Here is a 21,479-nt window from a genome sequence, read left to right on the forward strand (position 1 = left end):
AGAGAATTCAAAACAGGCTGTTTTTGCAGCTTAGTTTCCATTTTTAAAAAGGTGCTTATTAAAAAAGAAGTGAGGAATATTCAGCTATTCAGGAAGAAGTGCAAGTGCCATACCTATATGTAAAAAAACAGAGGCGCACTTATGCAGTTACACCATGAAACAGCTAAAAGTTCTCAATTTATATGTTTGGTTTACCTTGCAAGTTCATATAAATCATATGTGCCATATAATTACACAGACTGGTACGAACAAAAAGATTAAGCGATAATCCACGTTACGGAGAGGAGGTTCTTAGGTGTGATTTCCTAGGTTTTGAGCGGGAAAATCTAAATAAAGTCATTCAGGTGCAACAAAGAAATGCAAAAAGAAGGAGGAAAGCAAGAAGTGTGTTGCTGCACTTCTGCACTTAATGCTACACTGCAAAAAGCGGTATCAAAGCAAGTGAAATTGATCTCAAATCTAGTTATTATATCTAATAGTTCTCAAGCAGAGGTTGTTGTAGGCTAATTATAAGATAATTGAACTTATTTTAAGTCATTTTATCAAGTAAATTTAGTTTGTTTCAAGAATACATCTTAAATGAAGCAATTTCATCTGCTAATATAGTGAGACAACTTTACTTAAGTTTACTAAAACGACAAATCAAGCAAAAAATGTCTAAAAATGGTCTTATAATAAGTGTACAACAATCTTAACACACAAAAATATTATATATATTGACAAGATTCAAGATAATTTTACTTTTGCCAAGACACCGTTTTCCTAGTGTAGTGTTAATGTTAGTACAGGTGGCTACAGTTTTGTGATAATTACTTAAAAAAAAAAAAAAAAAGTACTCCATTTCAAGATACCAATTACTCCTCTCAAAATGCAATGGGACTATGTTACTTAATTCCTGGAATAAGTAACTAATCACACTACTTACCAAAGGATCTCACTACAGTAGCAGATCATTTTGCTTGTTTTTAAGTAAAATGATCTAATATTGTTAGATAATTTCACTTATTTCATTATCTAAGAAAAAAATGTCTAGAAATAAGCTTAATATTGTAATAATACTCCAACAACAACCTTAAAATTAGAAACATGAGATATTTTGACAAGAATTAAGATGATTTCCCTTGCCAAGATGTCTTTTTTGCATTACTAAAACCTGCCTCTGCATAAAACGGTACTCAAAGGTGACAAATGAGCCTCCAACCTCTTAAATTTCTGATTTAATCGTCATTAAATGTGCATTATTTACCGTTTTGAGGTCTGCTTCACTGGACAGGGTACATACAGGTTAACGCTAACGTTACAGCTGCTAAGCTAAAGTTTCACCTACCTTCATTTCTTCTCCCAAAAGAACCATTCCCGACAGAAACTCTGAGCCAACAGGCCTGAAACAGAAAGATATGATGCGTGTTGGCTATCTGACAGTCAAATAACGATACATTAAAAAATATATATGATTATTTTAGCAACTTTACGTTGACGTTAGCTGGACACGTTGGCCTTCAGCTAGCTAGCTGACGCTATTCATCAATTCAGCTTCGTTTACGTGACCATTTACAATTTATTAAGGTCAACGGCAGGTTTAATATAAGATTAACTCTTCTTTAAAACATTAGTTTACGATTAAACTTGAAATAGGTGGGAATTTACACCAGCAGAGCACACAACCTTAAAGGGGAACTCCACTGATTTTTCAAAATGCTCCACATAATCAGACGGTTGGGATGTAAACAGTCATTCACGGTGGTTTGGTGTAAAATACTCGGTTCTAGATAAAACATCCAGAGTCAGAACTGTTCTCCAGTGGTGGTGATAGGAACCAGACGTCCACCTCTAAGAGCTCCCTCACAGGAAGTTATTTGTTTAACGGTTGTTTCGGCGTTAAACGTATTTTAATCCATTTTTTATCTGTTCATGTTGGGGAGACAGACTAAGAGTATTCGAGACAAAATAGTCCCACAAGGAACCTAAATATATATATAGATATATAGATACATAGATATAGATATATAAGAACAGTGTGGGTGCGCTGGTGGGTTTGGATAGTATATAAAATGGCTATATTTTGGTTGTTGGCTATAAAATTGGCTATATTGTAGACATTCCTATCATAATCATTTCTGTAAAGAAACATCACAAGGACTGAATTAGTGGGAAATTTTGGAAGAGTGGTGGAATTTCCCTTTAACGTATACAGCGCTTCGAGCTCAGAGAAAAATACAGGATGAAACTAGTCGCTGAAAATGTCTCTGCGTGAATGTTGTACATTTAATAGCCGAGGAAAAGTCGCAGCTGACACTAAACACCGCATTTAAAGAAAAGCAAAGGCAGTAAAAGCCTCACTGAGAAATCCTTCCTGAGGAGACGCCGTACACAGAGTCCTGTCGCCATCTAGTGCGTGCGTGCGGGATTACCGATGTTCCATCGTCTTTCGTCACTGTCACACACACACTATCTATCTATCTATCTATCTATCTATCTATCTATCTATACACACACACACACACACACACAATATTGCCAAAAGTTTTCACTCACCCATCCAAATCATTGAATTCAGGTGTTCCAATCACTTCCACGGCCACAGGTGTATAAAGCCAAGCCCCTAGTCCTGCAGACTGCTTCTACAGACATTAGTGAAAGAATGGGTCACTCTCAGAGCGGGGTCAGTGGATGCTGAGGGGCATAGTGCGCAGAGGTCACCAACCTTCTGCAGAGTCAATCACTACAGACCTCCAAACTTCACGTGGCCTTCAGATCAGCTCAAGAACAGCGTAGAGAGCTTCATGGAATGGGTTTCCATGGCCGAGCAGCTGCATCCAAGCCTTACATCACCAAGCACAATGCAAAGCGTGGAATGCAGTGGTGTAAAGTGTCGCCACTGGACTCTAGAGCAGTGGAGACGTGTTCTCTGGAGTGACCAATCACGCTTCTCCATCTGGAAATCCGATAGGTGAGTCTGGGTTTGGCGGTTGCCAGGAGACGGTACTTGTCTGACTGCATTGTGCCGAGTGTAAAGTTTGGTGGAGGGGGGATCATGGTGTGGGTTGTTTTTCAGGAGTTGGGCTCGGCCCCTTAGTTCCAGTGAAAGGAACTCTTAAAGCTTCAGCACCAAGAGATTTTCAACAATTTCATGCTCCCAACTTTGTGGGAACAGTTTGGGGACGGCCCCTTCCTGTTCCAACATGACTGCGCACCAGTGCACAAAGCAGGTCCATAAAGACGTGGATGAGCCAGTTTGGTGTGGAAGAACTTGACTGGCCTGCACAGAGTCCTGACCTCAACCCCATAGAACACCTTTGGGATGAATTAGAGCGGAGACTGTGAGCCAGGCCTTCTCGTCCAACATCAGTGTCTGACCTCACAAATGCTCTTCTGGAAGAACGGTCAGAAACTCCCATAAACACTCCTAACCCTTGTGGAAAGCCTTCCCAGAAGAGCTGAAGCTGTTATAGCTGCAGAGGGTGGGCTGACATCGTATTAAACCCTATGCATTAAGAATGGGATGTCACTCAAGTTCATATGCGTGTGAAGGCAGACGAGCGAATACTTTTGGCGATATAGTGTAATTACTCCCTCGTGTCTTTCAAACCATTTTCATGAATTAATTTTAGTAATTTTTTGGCATTTTTCTTTTTCATGCACTCTAAGGTACCAAAATTTTCCCAACAATAAAACAACATTTACAACCGTTTCAGAATCTGTCCCGGAAAAGCATTCCATACACAACGTCTGCCTTTGTAAAAGCACTTAAACCCACGATCTTTGGGTATAACCAATAATGTAAATCATCCCAAAATGTGTTCAAGTTCTTTCAATATCTTCTTTACAGAAAGCAGCAACATTTTCATCCAAATTAAACCTCTTTCTCAAGTTCTTTTGATGGATTCAATTCCATTCATTGTTTGGAAATTAATTTCCTTTACATATGTAATCCTTTAGGGGGAAAAAAACGAACTGAATTTCTGAAGGAAGGATTTGGGTACAGTAAGTAGTAAGTAAGTGAAGTTTATTTATATAGCGCTTTTCACAACAGGTGTTGTCACAAAGCAGCTTTACAGAACAATCAGTATTACAGAGAGAAAGAAAAGAAAAATCCAGGTCCGAGCCCCCATGAGCATCGCCAATGGCAACAGAGGAAGAAGAGGAAGAAACCTTGAGAAGAACCAAAGAACCAAGGAACCCATCCTCCTCTGGTCGACACCGGGCAGCAAACATGGTTAGTATGAAGTATTATAGAATGAAGTGGGAAAAAAACATTAATTTGATTAGTTTATGATTATGCAGCAGCAGCAGCAGCAGCATCTGAGGGTGAGGATTGCACAGCGTTGTTCAGCAAGAAGCTCAGTGGTGGTCCCACTGAAACCACTCCTAAGAAAGTTGTTTGAAAATTTTGCATGAAAAAATTCTGCTCAAAGGACAAAGGAATAATTAAAACTGATATTTATTTAATTTCATGACGGAAGCATAAGAAAAACACATTATAAATAAAACGCTTTGTCTGCACAAGTCAATGGTAGAGACGTAAACAAAGTCATTCAGAGTGGTTTGGTGTGAAATGGTGCACCGTAGAGAAGCTGACTGATCCACTCACTGTCCACTCTGTTAGACACTCTACCATGTCGGTCCACCTTGTAGATGTAAAGTCAGAGACGACAGCTCATCTGCTGCTGCACAGTTGGTGTTGGTCATCCTCTAGTCCCTCATCAGTGGTCACAGGACGCTGCCCATAGGACGCTGTTGGCTGGATATTTTTGGTTGGTGGACGATTCTCAGTCCAGCAGCGACACTGAGGTGTTTAAAAACTCCAGCAGTGCTGCTGTGACTGATCCACTCAGACCAGCACAACACACACTAACACACCGCCACCACATCAGTGTCACTGCAGTGCTGAGAATGACCCACCGCCTGAAGAGTACCTGCTCTGTGGTGGTCCTGACCACTGAAGAACTGGGTAAAACAGGGCTAACAAAGTATCAGAGAAACAGATGGACGACGATCTGTAACTCTAGATCTACAAAGTGCATCTACACAACTGTTCAACTACACTCAGTTCTCTAGCACAAAATGTCAATAAATATAGATAAAATTAAGGATCACTGAAATGCACGTTAACATTGTACAGGAGATAAATAATCATCTTTAAAAATGTTAAATTATTTAAAAACTTCAGAACACAAAACAACATACAATAGCTACACACCGATTTGCAAAAATAAAGACCTTCAAAAAGGCCCTCAACTGTTTGCACATTCTTGTTTAAAAAGGCATTCAAATTGGATTAGATATTAGGGTAATATGCTCATTTTCAAATTTAGTCTAAATTATGTTCTGCTGCACCTGATCCCACACTTCAGCCTCTTCAGAAGACAGTGTGTTCATCAAAATGGTCCATTTACTACTCCCTGCACTGAAAAGCATAACATAGAACATTAATATTGCAAAAGGAACATAGGAGTTAGGCTAGAACTGAACCAAGTGCAGGTGGGTAGATTTCTAGGAAGACCACTGCTGTAATACCCCCCCCCAATAAATACTCTAGTACTGTATCAGACTCTATTATAGTAGTACCCATTGTTGTTTATTTGTACCACCCCTTTTGTGCATGGTTTGAATAGCAGAATAAAAAAATTAATCATTTACTGTGCGTACTTCATGCTACAAGTAAGAGCTATTGTAAGAGTTATGTAATCTCCAACAATTTAACTTTGGTTATTAAGAGTTATTACATTCAAATGGTCAACATGTTTTCTGAAACTGTCATATTAATACAGAAATGCTGTTTATGTTCGTAAATGTGCTTTTACAGGCATTTCTAGTTCAATGTAAATTTCACAGTAGGTTAACATCAGTTCCACATTCTCGTCCCCAACGTTGGCTGGACGACTTAATACTAATCCAAAAGGCTTTGGGATTTAGGACTCCGATTTAGTGAAGCACTGCAAGCCAGGAAATTTCCAGCGAGAGCCGCTGTGGATACGCAGGTCCAGCCACTCCTGTTGGGCCACAGCCAAGTAGGACTCTGGTGGAGCTGAGGAGAGTAGCTCTGGGGTCACAGAGCCTTCCGCCTGGGTCAAGGCCTGGTGGCTTGCTGGCTGGATGTCCATAGTTTCCAGGTTATTGAGGCTACCAGCTGCCTGGTCCACCACCTGGCCTCTTTTTGGACCTAAGAAAACAAAGCGTTCAGATTTGGAACATATTTATTTACATTGATATCACTTAAGCAGAGAGTACAATACATGCTTTTAACCCTGTTTTGATATATGCTGAAGCAATTTTCCAGGTCAGAAGCTTCGTGGTGCGAGAGGGGAAACAAGTCAACATTTAGGCCTCCCATCAAGCTCCAAAGTGACTGGAGACCTTGCAATGTTTTCAAGTGTTTGATTTTTTACGACTCCAAACATTCACACGTCCTGTAACTTGAGATGGTCATCAACGTAACAGAATGGGCGATTCAGGCAAAAGCCAGTAAGAGGGCCAGGAGAGAGGAGAAGAAAGCGACGGAACGATATTCATGGTGCGTGTACAACGGACACCAGAGGAAGAGGAGCAATTAAAAGCCTAATACAGTGACTGGCCACCCAAATGTTAAGAAGAGCCATTATGTCCTTTTAACAAAAATCAAACCCATCACCCAGATTAAAGTAGCAGTTATACATTAAGGTCATTTAGTGTTAAAATTGTGTTGAACAATCAACAGAGCTTTTTTTTTTTACTGTAAAGGAGGATTATTTTTACCTACAAATCAATCAATCAATCAACCTTTATTTTGACGTACATTGAGGGCAACCCTCATTTTCAATGTAGCCGAGCATTTACAAAAACAGGGATTGACATGACAAAGAAAATAGTAACTACATTTAATCATTTTAAATTAAAAGAAAATTTAAAATAACAGTGAATAAAAGATAAAAGTAGATAAAAATAGAACTTGAGATTTTAAATGGTAAGAAATTAAGATCAAAATAGATAAGAAATTAGTAAAGTAATAATACAATATCACAAATAAAAAAAGTAATCATAAAAACTTAAAATAAAATGAGAGGAAATAAATAAATAAATAAAAAGAGATAAAAAAAAACTAAGGAGAACTAATACAAAAATAAAAGTTACGAATAAATATAATTAAGTAAAACAGGTACAGGCTGTCTGTAGGTGGTTTGATATTAAAAGTTTAAAATGACTGAGTGACACCAGTGACCTGAGTTATAATTCTAATTATAACTCTATAATTATATAATTCTGCTGTGGAGCCACAACAGGACAGTAAAAGAGCCGCATGCTGCTGACCCCTGGCTTAACGTTTATAATGTTCGGACCCAGACGTTACGGCACTCTTTTCAATTTCAAGTCTGCCAGTCTGCAGTAAATACATTTCTCTAGTTCCATCTGGAAAAACAGAATGATATCTAATATTGTGAACCACATATTCATCTCCAATATGCTTTTTGCAACAGCTTTTGTGCAAACATAAAAGCATAAACAGGTCCGGGCCAGTTTATATTTGTTTGTAGCACATGATAACTGGTGCTACAAGATAGCTGGAGGTTAGGGAACTAGCCCTGTGGCTGGAAGGTCGCTGGTGTGATCCCTCGAGGCGACAGTACGTGACTGAAGTGCCCCTGAGTGAGGAATCTAACCCCCCAACTGCTCCCTGGGTGCTGCGGATTGGGCTGCCCATTGCTCCGGGCAAGTGTGCTCACTGCCCCCTAGTGTGTGCGCACATTCACTAGTGTGTATGTGGTGTTTTACTGCATTGATTATTTAAATGTGGAGGTGAAATTTCCCCACTTTGGGACTAATAAGTGTCACTTAATCTTAATCGTAAATCTCTAAAACTGCCACCAGAACAGTTCCAATCTTTTCTTGTCTTACTGTATGAATTCACTCACAGCAGCGTCTGAAGGGATCCCATCCTCGAGAGAGAACGTACGGTTTGGCCATGGGCTGCTGTAGCAGGCACACTATAGCACTGTCCACTTGGTGAAAGACACGTAGAGACAAGAGTCTGTGGTGTAGCTCCTCTGGGAGGCTGTACTCCTCAGAGCGAATCAAGTCTCGGATCAGGTCGAAATCCTGCTTCAGCTGCAGAGCTCCCTGGATACTGGAACAGACAAGAACTGAGGTACATAAACTGTGTCTATTTATCAGATATGGATAACATTTAGTCCTAGAGCTTATGGTAAAATATTTCTTGGGCCATAACTGTGCTTAAAGTGAGAGTTCAGTGAAAAATCTAATTTCACACGTGGACCAAAACACTAGCTACTACTGTTTTCAGATATACAACATACTTTTGTCCATTTTTTGAGAAGAACATGCAATGCAATGTCAGAAACCACGAAAGCAAGTTCATCAAAATTATTTCAAGGAAGGATCTGCTGAAAAATCAAATTAAAATTTTAATTATTCCAGAGATTAGTACTGGACCTTCAAGGCCAACATTGCTAACAAACACTAGAAGTCAATAATCACCCAAACATCTTCCAGACATACACTCTGCACCAACGTTCTTGCAATCCATTCAACCTCTTCTAAACAACAGGGGCGTTAAATCAAAGTATGACTCCCATTCACATCCACAGCCCTATGCCTACCACTCCGGGCAAGTGTTCACTGCCCCCTAGTGTTTGTGTTCAATAGTGTGTATGTGTTTCACTGCATGGACGGGGAAGATTGTGGAGGTGACATTCCCCTGTTGTGGGACTAATAAGGGCCCCTAAATCTTAATCTAAACAACAGGGGTGTTGAAGCACAGCATGACTCCAATTCACATGCATGCACATCATGCAGGCGTATGGATGTTAAACATTACAACCAAGATTACTGTTTCTGCTGATCTTGAATTTTCAAACTGAAATGATATGTTTATAAATAGAAACGAAAAATAACGAACACGTTCTATGAACCATGAACCTGCATGCACACAAGAGAATTCAGATTCTGTGGAGGGAGTCAGCACAACACCTTGTCTAGAATGGCTGACCGCAGTGCTCTGCCACAGAGTAAAGTTCTGTTCATATACATACTGTGTCCTAAAAAAGGGTTTCTCAACCTGTGGGCTGTTGACCACCTATGGACTGTGAAGCACTCTAGTGGTCCGTGGGCCTGTACTCGGGGGGGAAACAGTAGTTGGCCAATAGAGACGTATAAACAAAACCCCCCACAGTCGCTGTTCATGTCACTGCTGGTGGGATGCATTTTATGATGAAACGGGATTATTCACTAAAGAGATGGCCTTCCTCTTCTTCTACCAGCACATCAGCGCTGGACCATCAGTACAATCTGCCTGTTTTAGCGTCCGACTTACTGAATATCTTTCCTGCAGCTCGATCTACCGCTGATAAAAACAACAGACGAACCACGAAATAATAGCGAACATCTGTGTTTGATTTCTGGCCGAGCATCAGTGACCTGAGTAGTTCAACTCAACTGGATAACTAATGACGAAGTAGATATGAAGTGAGTTTTATTATTATTGATTTTAGTATTGTATTTTCGACATCTCTGCAAACGTGTGCGGCTTTTAAATTTTGTTTTTGATTGATTTTAGTGAAATGGACGGTCTGATCTTTTTCAGGTGTTAATTCACAGGTTTTCAGTGTGAGCATTTAAGAAAAAAAAAGTTGATTGTACTTTTTCTGTGGGCCGCTATGCTTCATGGTTATAAACAGGTGGGGTGAAAAAGGTTGACAACCACTGTCCTAAACCACACCGACAAATCTGTGCAACCTTACTGAACCACTGGATGTGGTTTGAGGAGACCGAGGTTTGGCTATATATTTATGGAAATTATTTAGGTCACTGTAGGCCTTTAGTATTTGTTAGCATCATTAGCCTCATAGCTTCGGTGCTAAATTAAGATTTGCACACATTACATGTCTTGGCTAATTGACCTGAAATAAGTGGAAAACCTTTTTCCACTTTAACAACCGTATAGGTGATGATGTGATGATTTAGACATGTAATTTGCACAATGATAATAATAAGTACAACCAATCTTTCATAATTTACTACAGAAGCTTTGTAGTTCGAGGGCAAAACTAAATAACAAACACCGGACACAATAAACATTCCTAGGCTCCACTACGTTTGGGATGAGGGGTAAACTGCCTGAAATTTCAAGTTGCTTTAGTCTGCATCTGAAAAATCAGCTGTGAGTGCCACTACAGAAGGTATAATACATTAAACAAAGTGGAAGACTTTCTGTTACCACACATGAAACATGTCCACCAACCTGAACTTAATTTTCTGTTTGAGGATGTGCTCCATCCAGGCCTCCATAAAGGCAGTCATGGCCTCTGCCAGGGCGGGAATACGAGCCTCATCTGGTAGAGGCTGCACTCCTTCTAATACTTGGCCAATCACACTTTGAGCTGCAGAGGCTGCATAATCACTTGGGCTGCTGGGTAATTCTATAATAAGGCACACAAATCAGTCCTTCCATGCTAGAAATAAGCATACAGATAAAATAACATGTGCACGAATGTGTATCTTGTCCCACTGTAACTAGCTGCCTACTAACCTGCTTTGTAGTTGACTCTCCAGTGTTTTGCTGATGGCATTGTTTGCTCAAATATCTCTACTGACATTTTTTTGCAGTCCATTGAAAAGATCCTCAGGACAAGCTCAGAGAAGGCCTGTGAGAAAAAAAATCCTATTTATTAAACCTCAAGACAGATTAAGCACTTTCTTGATTTTATTAACAGCATTACAATGTTTCCATGAAAGGGGGGGGGGGTACAAGCTGTATTCTATACATTCTTCATGAATAAGCAACAAAGGGGATCCACTCTAAAATAAAAGTAGACAATAACATAAATAAATGAAAATTATGTATGACAGATCATTAAAAAAAAAAAGACAAGATTTCTCACTGTATTAGTAGATCTCTAACAGGGCCCCATCTCTTAGTAAATACATCTTTTTGAATTCTTAATGTTATTTCTTCCATTTGGTAGACACCCCATAACTTTTGGATCCATAAATTATATGTAGGAGGGTCTGGATTCATCCATTTAATTGCAGTACATTTCAGAGCTACTGCTAGTAATATTCCTAGAAGGTATTTCTTAGATCTTCCCTGATTAAGCACTTTCTGACACTGCTTCCTGATATCCATATACTCTTCTTGGGCTGGGGTGCTTAATCCTGGTCCTGGAGATCTGCTTCCCTGGTCAGTTCAGTTCCAACACACCTGGCTCTAACTGTCAGATGCTCCTGAAGGCTTTCAGTACCTGGATCAAGTGTGTTAGATTAGGACTGGAGCTAAAAGCTACAGGGTGGTAGATCTCCAGGACCAGGATTGAGCAGCCCTATTCTAGGGTATGGAGGACTGCTTACATTACTTGACTTTACATGAATACTTGCATTTTTGCACATTCTATTTCCACAACAATTATCTGACTTTGCATTTCTGCACTTTTTATACTTCACGTTAACACTGTTAACTGCTAGAATTACTATATCAACCAAATACTGTATACTGTATATCGCTGCTCTGGTTGCTACCTCAGTGACTGCTGTTCATATGTTCATATCTGCCAATATGTCATAGTATGTTCCATCCTCCTTTGCCCAGCTCCACTTACTCTCAGTACCGTGTGCTGCCTGTGCCCTGTTTTGTATTTATTGTACTGTATTGTCTGCACTGTGTATACTGTATGGTCTCACACTTGGAGGAATGCTGTTTTGTTTCACTGTGTACTTGGATAGAGCTGAAATGACAAAGCTTGACTTGACTTGACTTACATGACCATCTCATTCAGAATTCTTAGCACATGAATACCGACACTGAATGGCAAATTTCCTGACAGGGTGCAAAACAGAAGAAAGACTCTTGCTGCAGGAACTGAGCACTGAAATGTAAGAACATCTTACCTGTAACTGCGAGACTGCCCGAGTTAGCTGGAGTCTGTGCTGCACAATGAGAGGATGTTCAACACCTGCACCCACAGCTTCCAGCTGCTGGGAAAGGCTCTCCACAGTTGCCCTGAGAACCTTCCAAATGCAGAAAAGCAAGAGGATCAAACTGTCTTCTCAAAATGTGTAAGGCTACACAATATATAGCTTGTTTACTGCCATCTGTCCGTTGTAATACTGATATCAAAGCAGGCTGATATTTGCAAACAAGCCCTCCACATGAGTGCTGTTTCAGTGTTTTGACAAATCAAGACATTCACCTGATCCAAAAATGTCCATAATTTTCATGACAATAACACAGACCAACTCTCACTGGGTCACATCAGGGCTCACAATTTGTGTTTGAATGTATTCGATGTTACATTACAATCGCAATGTGTAGCAAAAATGATTTTGTCCATATTATCTGGCCCTGTTATGTGTGGCAAAATAAATCCTCCGTACCTTAAGGTCTCCTTGTGTGACCAGCAGAAACTTATTGAGAGACCAAGAGGCTAGAAATTGGTAGGCTTTACTCATAACCCAGAATGTAGAGGATTGGACAGTGGCTACAGCCCTCTGCAACAGCCCCAAATGATGGCTCGAGGTTTGCTTTCCACCTAACAAAAGAAAGACAAACATGCGACACCACCGCCTACAACACTGTCAGAAAACAGATGCATTAAAGGCCATTTACAGCTCCTCTGTTGGGGAGACTTATGATCACATACACCTATCAGGCATAACATTATGACCTTGTTTCAATGCTCATTGTCCATTTTATCAGCTCCACTTACTATATAGGAGCACTTTGTAGTTCATGGTTATATACAGAATGCCTTTTTAACCTATGGTTAAACATGGAAAGTAGAGGTTGTATAATTCTTTAGTTAATAGCAAAGCTGTTGCACCTGTTCAATGTAGTCTATAATCTGCCTTAATTAGTCTTCATCGTAACTAGTTTTAAACAGACACCGATCAGGCATAACTTTATGACCACCTCCTTGTTTCTACGCTCGTTGTCCATTTGATCAGCTCCACTTACTGTATAGCTGCACTTTGTAGTTCTACAGTTACAGACTGTAGTCCATCTGTTTCTCTGATACTTTGTCACCCCCTTTTACCCTGATCTTTATTGGTCAGGTCTCTCACGGACCCTCACAAAGCAGGTAGTATTTGGGTGGTGGATCATTCTCAGCACTGCAGTAACCCTGATGTGGTGGTGGTGTATTAGTGTGTGTTGTGTTGGTACGAGTGGATCAGACACAGCAGTTCTGCTCAGAGTAAGATGCTCAGTAAGTGCAAACGTAAATAACAAGTGTGAATAAAATATTTAACATAGGTGATTTTTTTTTAAGATTTAGGACAAAACAAATGAGTACCTGAGTCCGTGTCTGGACTATGGAGTAGCTGAAGCACAGAGAGTAGTGGAGGGAACAGCTGCAGTGTTAAGTCCATGGTGATAGTCCTCACAGCAGAGTTTTCCAGCACAGGTCTAGGTAAACATTTGTCATTCAGCCCCAAACCCAGTGAGGCACACATGACTGGAACACACAAACACAAACCTATTAACTCTCAACAGACAAATAAATGTAGATAAACGCACTGACACTAGACAAGAAATGCTTAGGTAAACATATGAATCAGTTCTGTAGTAGGACCCGACATCATGATGCCTTCACAAGATAAGCACACAGGACTGTGCACTGATCGGGAGTAATGATTTCTACACCAACGAAACATCATACACCTCATAAAGAGGGCCTTATATATATCTTTACACTTTAAACTTTAATCTACGTTGGGTAAAAGGAAGAAAACAGTATTAACCAATTCCTCTGCGACAACCAGATGTAGAAATCAATTTTCTTCCGGTTAAGTGACTTACTTTTATCCCAACACATAAAGGCAGCAGTAGATAAAAGGTGGGAGCAGAATTTATTCAAGACCTCTTTGCATTCTGCTGGAATGAGTTCTGTAAAGAAGAAAGTATAAAGCTCATGTTAGTAATATTAGCAGCTGGTGCAGAAACATAGTTCAATAATTAAGCAAACCAAAAAGCATATCCGCATAAAGTAGGGTGTAGTGATACACACATTTTCTTAATAATAGCATTTTCAAAATTACGATTCAATACGATTCAATTTGATTTTCAGCATTTTATGTCATGAAAATGACTTCATCCTACATAATTACACCAATCAGGTATAGCATTATGCCCACCTCCTTGTTTCTACGCTCATTGTCCATTTTAGCAGCTCCATTTACTATACAGACTGCACAGCCTGCTGTGCTGGTCCGAGTGGATCAGACACAGCAGTGCTGCTGGAGTTTTTAAGACTGAGAATAGTCCACCAACCAAAAATATCCAGCCAACAGCGTCCTGTGGGCAGCGTCCTGTGACCACTGATGAAGGACTAGAGGACGACCAACACAAACCGTGCAGCAGCAGATGAGCTGTCGTCTCTGACTTTACACCTACAAGGTGGACCGACCAGGTAGGAGTGTCTAATAGAGTGGACAGTGAGTGGACACAGTGTTTAAAGCCTCCAGCAGCATTGCTGTGTCTGATCCACTCGCACCAGCACAAAACACACTAACAAACCACCACCATGTCAGTGTTACTGCAGTGCTGAGAATGATCCACCACCCAAACAGTACCTGCTCTGTGAGGGTCCATGGGGGTCCTGACCACTGAAGAACAGGGTAACAGAGTATCAGAGAAACAGATGGACTACAGTCTGTAACCGTAGAACTACAGAGTGCAGCTATACAGTAAGTGGAACTGATCAAATGGACAATGGGCGTAGAAAGAAGGAGGTGGTCATAAAGTTATGTCCGATCGGTGTATATTCACTGTTTCTCTACAATCCTTCTTTGGCTCTTTCTTACCTTCTTTACAAGCATGCTTTAGCCATCTGACCAAGAGGAACACCATCTGATAATTCCACTGGCTCACTCCACCCAGAATGGTGTTGTGAGACTGATAATAAAAGTAATAGATAACAGTTCTATCAAATTCCTTCCACAGCATGTCCCTGTATTGTGAGAAAAGCTCTACACATGCATCAGATTTGCTCAGGTCCATCCACTGAATAGCCTTATGCCTACTGGAGGCCAATCTGGGTCTGTTTAGAAGTCTTTCCTCTTCTCCTTCACTGGCTCTAAGGTTCCTCTCCAACGCACCTTCTGTAGTGTCAACTCTGTCCAACGGAGGCCTTTTGGGAATGTGTGGTGCTAAAAGGTCTGTTGAGGACACTAAGACTTGAAAAAGGATTTCTAGATACTCTCTATCACGACGAACAAACAAGGAGAAGGGCAGATTGGAGGACCAGAAACCATGGAGTGGCTTTTTTGAGGGCTGGTCTGGAATCATGTCAGGTGAACTCTCAGCTATAGGAGTAGGAGTAAGGGCATCAGGGGGTCCCAAGTGTGTCCACTCAGTGCTGGGTTGCCCTGCAAGAGAAATAAGGTCAGTCTGTTGACCGGTCCAGTCATAAAGCTGCTGTGCTGCAATCTGCGCTCGTCTCTGGGCCAGAATGGTCATCAGCTGGACCACGGGGAATGGGGCAGGTCTGGAACTTTTCCTGGGCAAGCATGACCTGATTTGAGACCAGTCAGCACGGAACAACATCTGTGAGCTCCAGGCTGCAGCTCTTTGCTGGGACCTTTGGTATCCCACAATATGGTTATAGAGTTCTACAGCAGCCAGCAAGTCCTCTAAGGCATCTCTGGGTACGCGCCCCAGCTGGGCGGCCGCCAGGGCTAAGAGGGTTGTGTGGATGCACTGCTCAATCAGCAGGACGGCCTGAAGTCCCAGCAACCACAGGGCTCTCCGCATGGAGCCTAGCATTTCTGTGCGACTGTAAAGAACAGGTCGCAAGGAGGGGTCAGAGCGTGCTCTGGCACATAGAAGGTCCCAATGGCTTACATGAAGCTGTAATTCCTCACACATAGCTCGAAGGCCCAGGTTCCAGGGAGAGCTGGGCTGCTCTACAGCTTGATCTCCAGCCAGCAAGAGACGAGCTTTCTCCAGAACATCACCCAGCCGTGTCACAAAGCAGCTGGCAACGCGACACCGGCGGCCGTACTCATGGAGGAAGAGGAGTTGGGCCCGTTGTTCTAGAAGCTGCTGAAGCTGTCCATAGTGCTGGCTGAAGTCTGCTGCCTGAGGATGGTGGTAAAAGTCTGCCTCAGTTGAAGTCGAGAGTCCCGTAATGCATCCTCGCAAGCAGCCTCCCAACCCACGAAGTACACGGCATTGAGAACTAAGGCTCAGCAAATTTTGCTCAAGGCGTTGGAGGCGCATCGAAGAGCGGGACGTGAGATTCTGGCATGCCACAAAGTTATCTTCGTTTTCATAGTCCCAGCAGCTATCTTCACTCTTTTGTCTCAGGAGCCACTTAAGGCTGGGGTTAAAGCGGATCCGAAACAGAGCCTCTGCCTTTTGAAGGGACTTTGTGAATGGACCATTGTTTCGAGACCCTGGGAACACATAAGGTTTACTTTATGAATAGGAATTCCTGAATTAATTATTTATTTGTGTGTCTATATAAATCAAACATGATGTACAAAAACAAGCCACTTCCACTCTGAACATGTTAACTAACCAGTTATAATACAGGGTGATTCAAAAAGATTAATCTGCTTTCAAAATGATCTAATTCACTTGTAAATCATTCAGTGATGGACAGTAACTAAGTTAATTTAATGAGTTACTGTACTTAAGTAGTTTTTTCGTGTATCTGTACTTTACTTAAGTTTTACCATTACTGGGTGACTTTCTCCTTTCACTCCACTACATTTCAGAGTCTAATATCCGACTTTTTCCTCCTACATTTTGAGAAATCTGTCGTTCCTTTTGGTTTCTGTGTGTATAAAAACGTAACATGTCAAAACGAAAGAAGCGCAAAGCCAGAGCACCAATCAGGGCCCAGCGGTCACTTTGTTCAGAGCTGGTTTTGACCTGTTGGTCATACCGACCCAGTGCAGCACGCGGTTCAACGTCAGCGCAGCAGCGTAAAACTTTGGGAGAGTCTGTTCAACATAAATGATGAACTAACCTAACTTTGTGTAAATAGAGCTCAATATAGAAATATGTCCACATATGCAGTCGAGACTGACGCGGCTTTTTTCTGAATTTCTACAAACACCATTTCATTTTATAGTAAATGAGTTTGGGCTGGTTTATGTTTATGAACAGAGGCCTACAGATCAACATGGTAAAGGAGCTCATCTGTGATCCTGAGTTTAAAGCCAGTTTTTATTCAACTTAAACTTGGAACTAAGTTGTAAATAAATCTGAAACTGAAACTTTGCTTGTGTGTAAAAAGTGATTTCAGAGCCACTCGGTTCTCCCTGATGGAAACTGTTTACCTTCAGTGTTTTGTGCTTCTGATCATTTTAATAGACGTCAGCGTCACTAATTAATGACGTTCTATTAAAAGACTGGTTTACCAAGAGAGACGCTGGAGGACTTTCACCTGAAATGAGTTCATGAAGCCAGTCTGGTTATAAAAATGATAACAGGACATCAGAGCCAGAATTACTCTTTTAGTACTTTTACTTTATACTTAAGTACATTTGAAGGGAAATACTTTAGTACTTTTACTCAAGTGGAGGTCTAAAGGGAGGAACATCTACTTTTACTGGAGGAATATTTACCTTGGATATTTCTACATTAACTCAAGTACATGATTTGTGTACTTAGTCCACCTCTGAAATCATTACAGATCACTTCAGTGAACGGTAAATGCTTTAAATTAACAAAGTTTATTATGTAGTTTTACAAGGTCTCAGTCTGAACCTCCTCCAGCTGTACAGACATCAACGCCACGGTCAAACTCATCCCAGACTGGACTGAGCGTGTCGGGTGTTGCTGCACTCACGGCTCTTTCAGTGAGATTTCGGAGATCATCCTCTGCTGTGGAACCAAAGATGAATGGAGGTTCACTGCCATACCGACAGTCAGAAACTCTATGACCCCCTCCTTCAAATGGATTGTGATTGGTTCCTATGCACCTCACTGTTGTAAAAATATGCCGCTTTGAAATCGGATGAATCTTTTTGAACCACCTTGTATAACAAACATACTGTCAACCTATATAATGTAAAGCTATGCAAATGCATGGCAATTTTTAGCGTAAATTGCAGTAATTCACAGTTTAAGTACTGCCTCCTTTCTGTGATTCAAATATGGACTATTGGAAATGCAGAGAGACGCTCACCCAAAACCTACCATCATATTTGTCCCTTGAGAGGTACTCCTCAGCAAGTACTTCTGGACAGACCTCTGGCTTTCTCTGCGGTTAAAATGAAAAAAATAAACAAATGACAGCACAAAATGCTGCAAATCAAATGTCTATCATGCTTAAATGTATATTGTACTTCAGACATTGGCATAATGCTTCATAGCTTAGCTCTAGTATTCAGTTCCAAATTCTCAAAACCTTTATACTGTGACATCTTTAAACTGCAACACGTTTGAATAAAATTATTTTAGATTATTTACAGCTCCACTGAGATTTCTACTGAATACAAACTACACACTGTTCAGCATTCACTCATTCATGATGCACAGCAAGTGCAATCCCTGGTGAAGCCTTAATTCCATAGTTCATGGAGCTACTGGCTGTAAACATATGAAATCAAGAATGGGAAAATGACCTGCTCATCGTCGGTGGCTGGGGGCTCAGAGCTGTCAGTCACAGCAGACTGCTCTGCTCCATCTACAACAGAAAACATGCTCAGAGTCAGATCTTACATAATAAATATGTGGAAATAAACCTGAAATGTGCTCAAATTAGAGATGTGTAATGAGGTAAACAATCATGAATGATAAGTCATATTTACAAGCACACTTAATGCCAACACCCAGAGAGAATACAAACTCATAGTACAGACATCAAGCATAAATAAAAAATATCTGTATTCAGTCCAACGCTTCATTTTGTAAAGGCAGTATTGAGGATGCAGTTACTTTTGACATTTTAGGAGAATACTTTTAGAATATTATACCCACTAAATAAAAAACAAACAATCTTCAAAAGAAACACCATCAATGCTTGTTTAACCTGTTATGCTCCAGTTTTGGTTTGTCCATCTGAATTTATGTGAACAAAGCGTAAGAGAAATTATTCAGTAACTGCAAGAAATAAATGTAAATTTTTATTTTATTTACTATTTTTTTTTGTAACAGCTCCCCTCAAATGAATAGAACATGTGTTTTATGATCTACACATATCACTATATGCTCACAATTTACTGCTGAAAGCCAAAAATCTCTGACGCTCTTTGTGTTATTCTATAAAAGTGATGTTTCCAGAGCAGATCACTGAAGAGACGCCGTCTGTTTATAGTTTAGAGCCCAGATTTGGGGAAAAACGGGTCGACTTTCAGTAGAAAAACAAACTGAGTTCAGCTTCTTTTATTATAAGGGTTTAAAATGACATCACCGTCTATTAGACTGGACAGAAGAGATACAGCCTCACACGACGCCCAGCTTCTGAATGTAGCTTATGAAATATGAACATTATGAAGAACATGACCAAGTGCGGTTTGGACCCACCGGTGGTCTCACAGAGATTAAGAAGCTACGTATCTTTGAATCAGTGCACAGCACGTAGGACGTAACATGCTCATTAGACTAACTCAATTAACAGCTTCTTTACAAACACTGAGGTTACTACTAAAGCCTGAGTAGACTGATAAATCAACGTAACGAGCCACTTATTAATCTCAAAACAAATAATCTCATCAGCAGTGGAAATGTTTGCGAATATTAAGTTTTACATGCTGTACTGGACTCCTGCTTCAGGGATTGAGGGAGCAGCAGTGGACGTAAGCAAGCGGTGTGAGAGGAAAAAAACAAAGAATTTTCAGAAATTCATTAAAATCATAAGCAAATTTTTCAGGAAACATATGAACAGAATTGCATAAAGAACGCTGCCAACCACGAACGGCAAGAAATAGCATGAATTTAAAAAAGTATTCTTTATTATGTAATATTCTACATTATGTACATGTTAGGGAATGCATTTACAACAGTGTATTCAGCCATCACTATTTTGTCCAACTCTGCTTCATACTTAACATGCATCTAGCTGGTAAATGTGACCCCAAAAATTAAATCATAGACGGAAGGGGGGAAATCTGTTTCATATAACTTGTCAGATAATGAGCCAATGAACCTGCAAGATTCTGATAAAGCCACATGAATCTCCATCCCGTAATACAGTACCTGCAGTATGAGGATCTGCTTGCCCGTTCTTGTTTGCCTCAGCACCACTTTGTCCCTCCTGTGGGCTACCAGACGTCTGAGCCATCCTACCCTCAACCCACTAACTCAGCTCCTTCATTTCTCCTATAATTGCATGCAGAAAGAACAGAAACCACACTTAGATTTAAAAAGATGAACAAGTTTTAAGTGACTACCTTTACATGGCAGTATAAGGTTTCGCTTTCCAAAGCACTTTCTACACTATAACTACACTACTTGGCCAACTACATGTTATAATGCAACCGATGTAACGTTAATTACACACGATCAAGTCAGCTTCTCGCTCGAATTCTTCCGTTCCACCTTAAATGCAGCGGCAGTCACTGCAGCATTTAAGGTGGAACGGGAAACTTCGGAGAAGAAGCTGGCGAATGGGAAGCCAACGTCAGTCTCGTCATATTATCTTAATTTCAGTTTCATATATTCGGTATGTACAAGATTTATGTGAAATCTTAATTTAACGTTATCGTTTCCCCGGCTAACGTTAGCTTAGCAGCGCAAATCTCCAGTTATTATGCTAACCTGGCTAAATGTTGTCACCCGGCGTTAAACTCCAGAACCCATGAATAAACTTTAGCACTAGCCTTTCTTGCTGTTGCTGCCAATAAAGTAGATAACTAGATATTATACGGCATAGCCGGCTGACCGTAGCTACTTCACCGGCTGCCCAAATCAGACCTTGTTGTCAGATTTGTCCAGGTACGTTAGCTAGTTAGCTAAGTTAGCTCGAAGCTCTATTAGATCTATTACCGTAACCGGCGTTGGCTCATCACAACAATCCGTAACGTTACATCTATTCAGCCTACAGTCACCGCGGTAACCCTCGCTTAAGGTTTAAGATGAATACCTGTTTTTCAGGAGGCCTGTGTTTAGCGCTGAACACCACAGGCTCACTAATCCATCCCCTCACAGAGCACTAAAATTAGCCTGCTGTCCCGGCCTGAGCCCTTAGGAAACCAATGAGAGCTCCAGGACGGGCCTGGAGCCTTTAATGACCACACTGGCTGGTTTCATGTAAGGTTTAAGTTTTATTATTTGAAATAATGACAATAATAAATGTATACACACGGGGCTGGGCAGAATATTTCGAAAGAGCACTGATGGGTGATTTCTGAATACACTATATATACCACAATATACTCAGTACTGTATTCTGTTACAACGCATGAAAAGTAGTCGAGGTATTCAGAATACATTAAAACAAACCATGTACTTGAGTTAAAGTAGAGACACCCAAGGTAAAATATTGCTCCAGTAAAAGTAGAAGTTCCACCCTTTAGACCTCCACTTGAGTAAAAGTACT

The 21,479-nt window shown here is 40.7% G+C and overlaps 1 protein-coding gene across 1 annotated transcript; it reads right to left on the bottom strand.

The window, feature by feature from the left end:
- Positions 1 to 5,552: 5,552 nt before the first annotated feature.
- On the bottom strand, positions 5,553 to 21,174 carry ccdc142 (coiled-coil domain containing 142). Its single transcript, XM_017712518.2, has 13 exons — positions 21,024 to 21,174; positions 20,138 to 20,260; positions 18,565 to 18,626; positions 18,137 to 18,200; positions 14,791 to 16,383; positions 13,787 to 13,873; positions 13,281 to 13,442; positions 12,364 to 12,518; positions 11,878 to 11,997; positions 10,523 to 10,637; positions 10,235 to 10,412; positions 7,890 to 8,101; positions 5,553 to 6,163 (listed from the first exon to the last, which is right to left on the bottom strand). The coding sequence occupies exons 2-13, from the start codon at positions 20,220 to 20,222 to the stop codon at positions 5,913 to 5,915; spliced, it is 3,084 nt and encodes a 1,027-aa protein (XP_017568007.1). The 5' UTR covers positions 20,223 to 20,260; positions 21,024 to 21,174; the 3' UTR covers positions 5,553 to 5,912.
- Positions 21,175 to 21,479: the final 305 nt, after the last annotated feature.

Source organism: Pygocentrus nattereri, chromosome 8 (genome assembly GCF_015220715.1).
Source record: "Pygocentrus nattereri isolate fPygNat1 chromosome 8, fPygNat1.pri, whole genome shotgun sequence".
In the NCBI taxonomy this organism is placed as follows: Eukaryota; Metazoa; Chordata; class Actinopteri; order Characiformes; family Serrasalmidae; genus Pygocentrus; species Pygocentrus nattereri.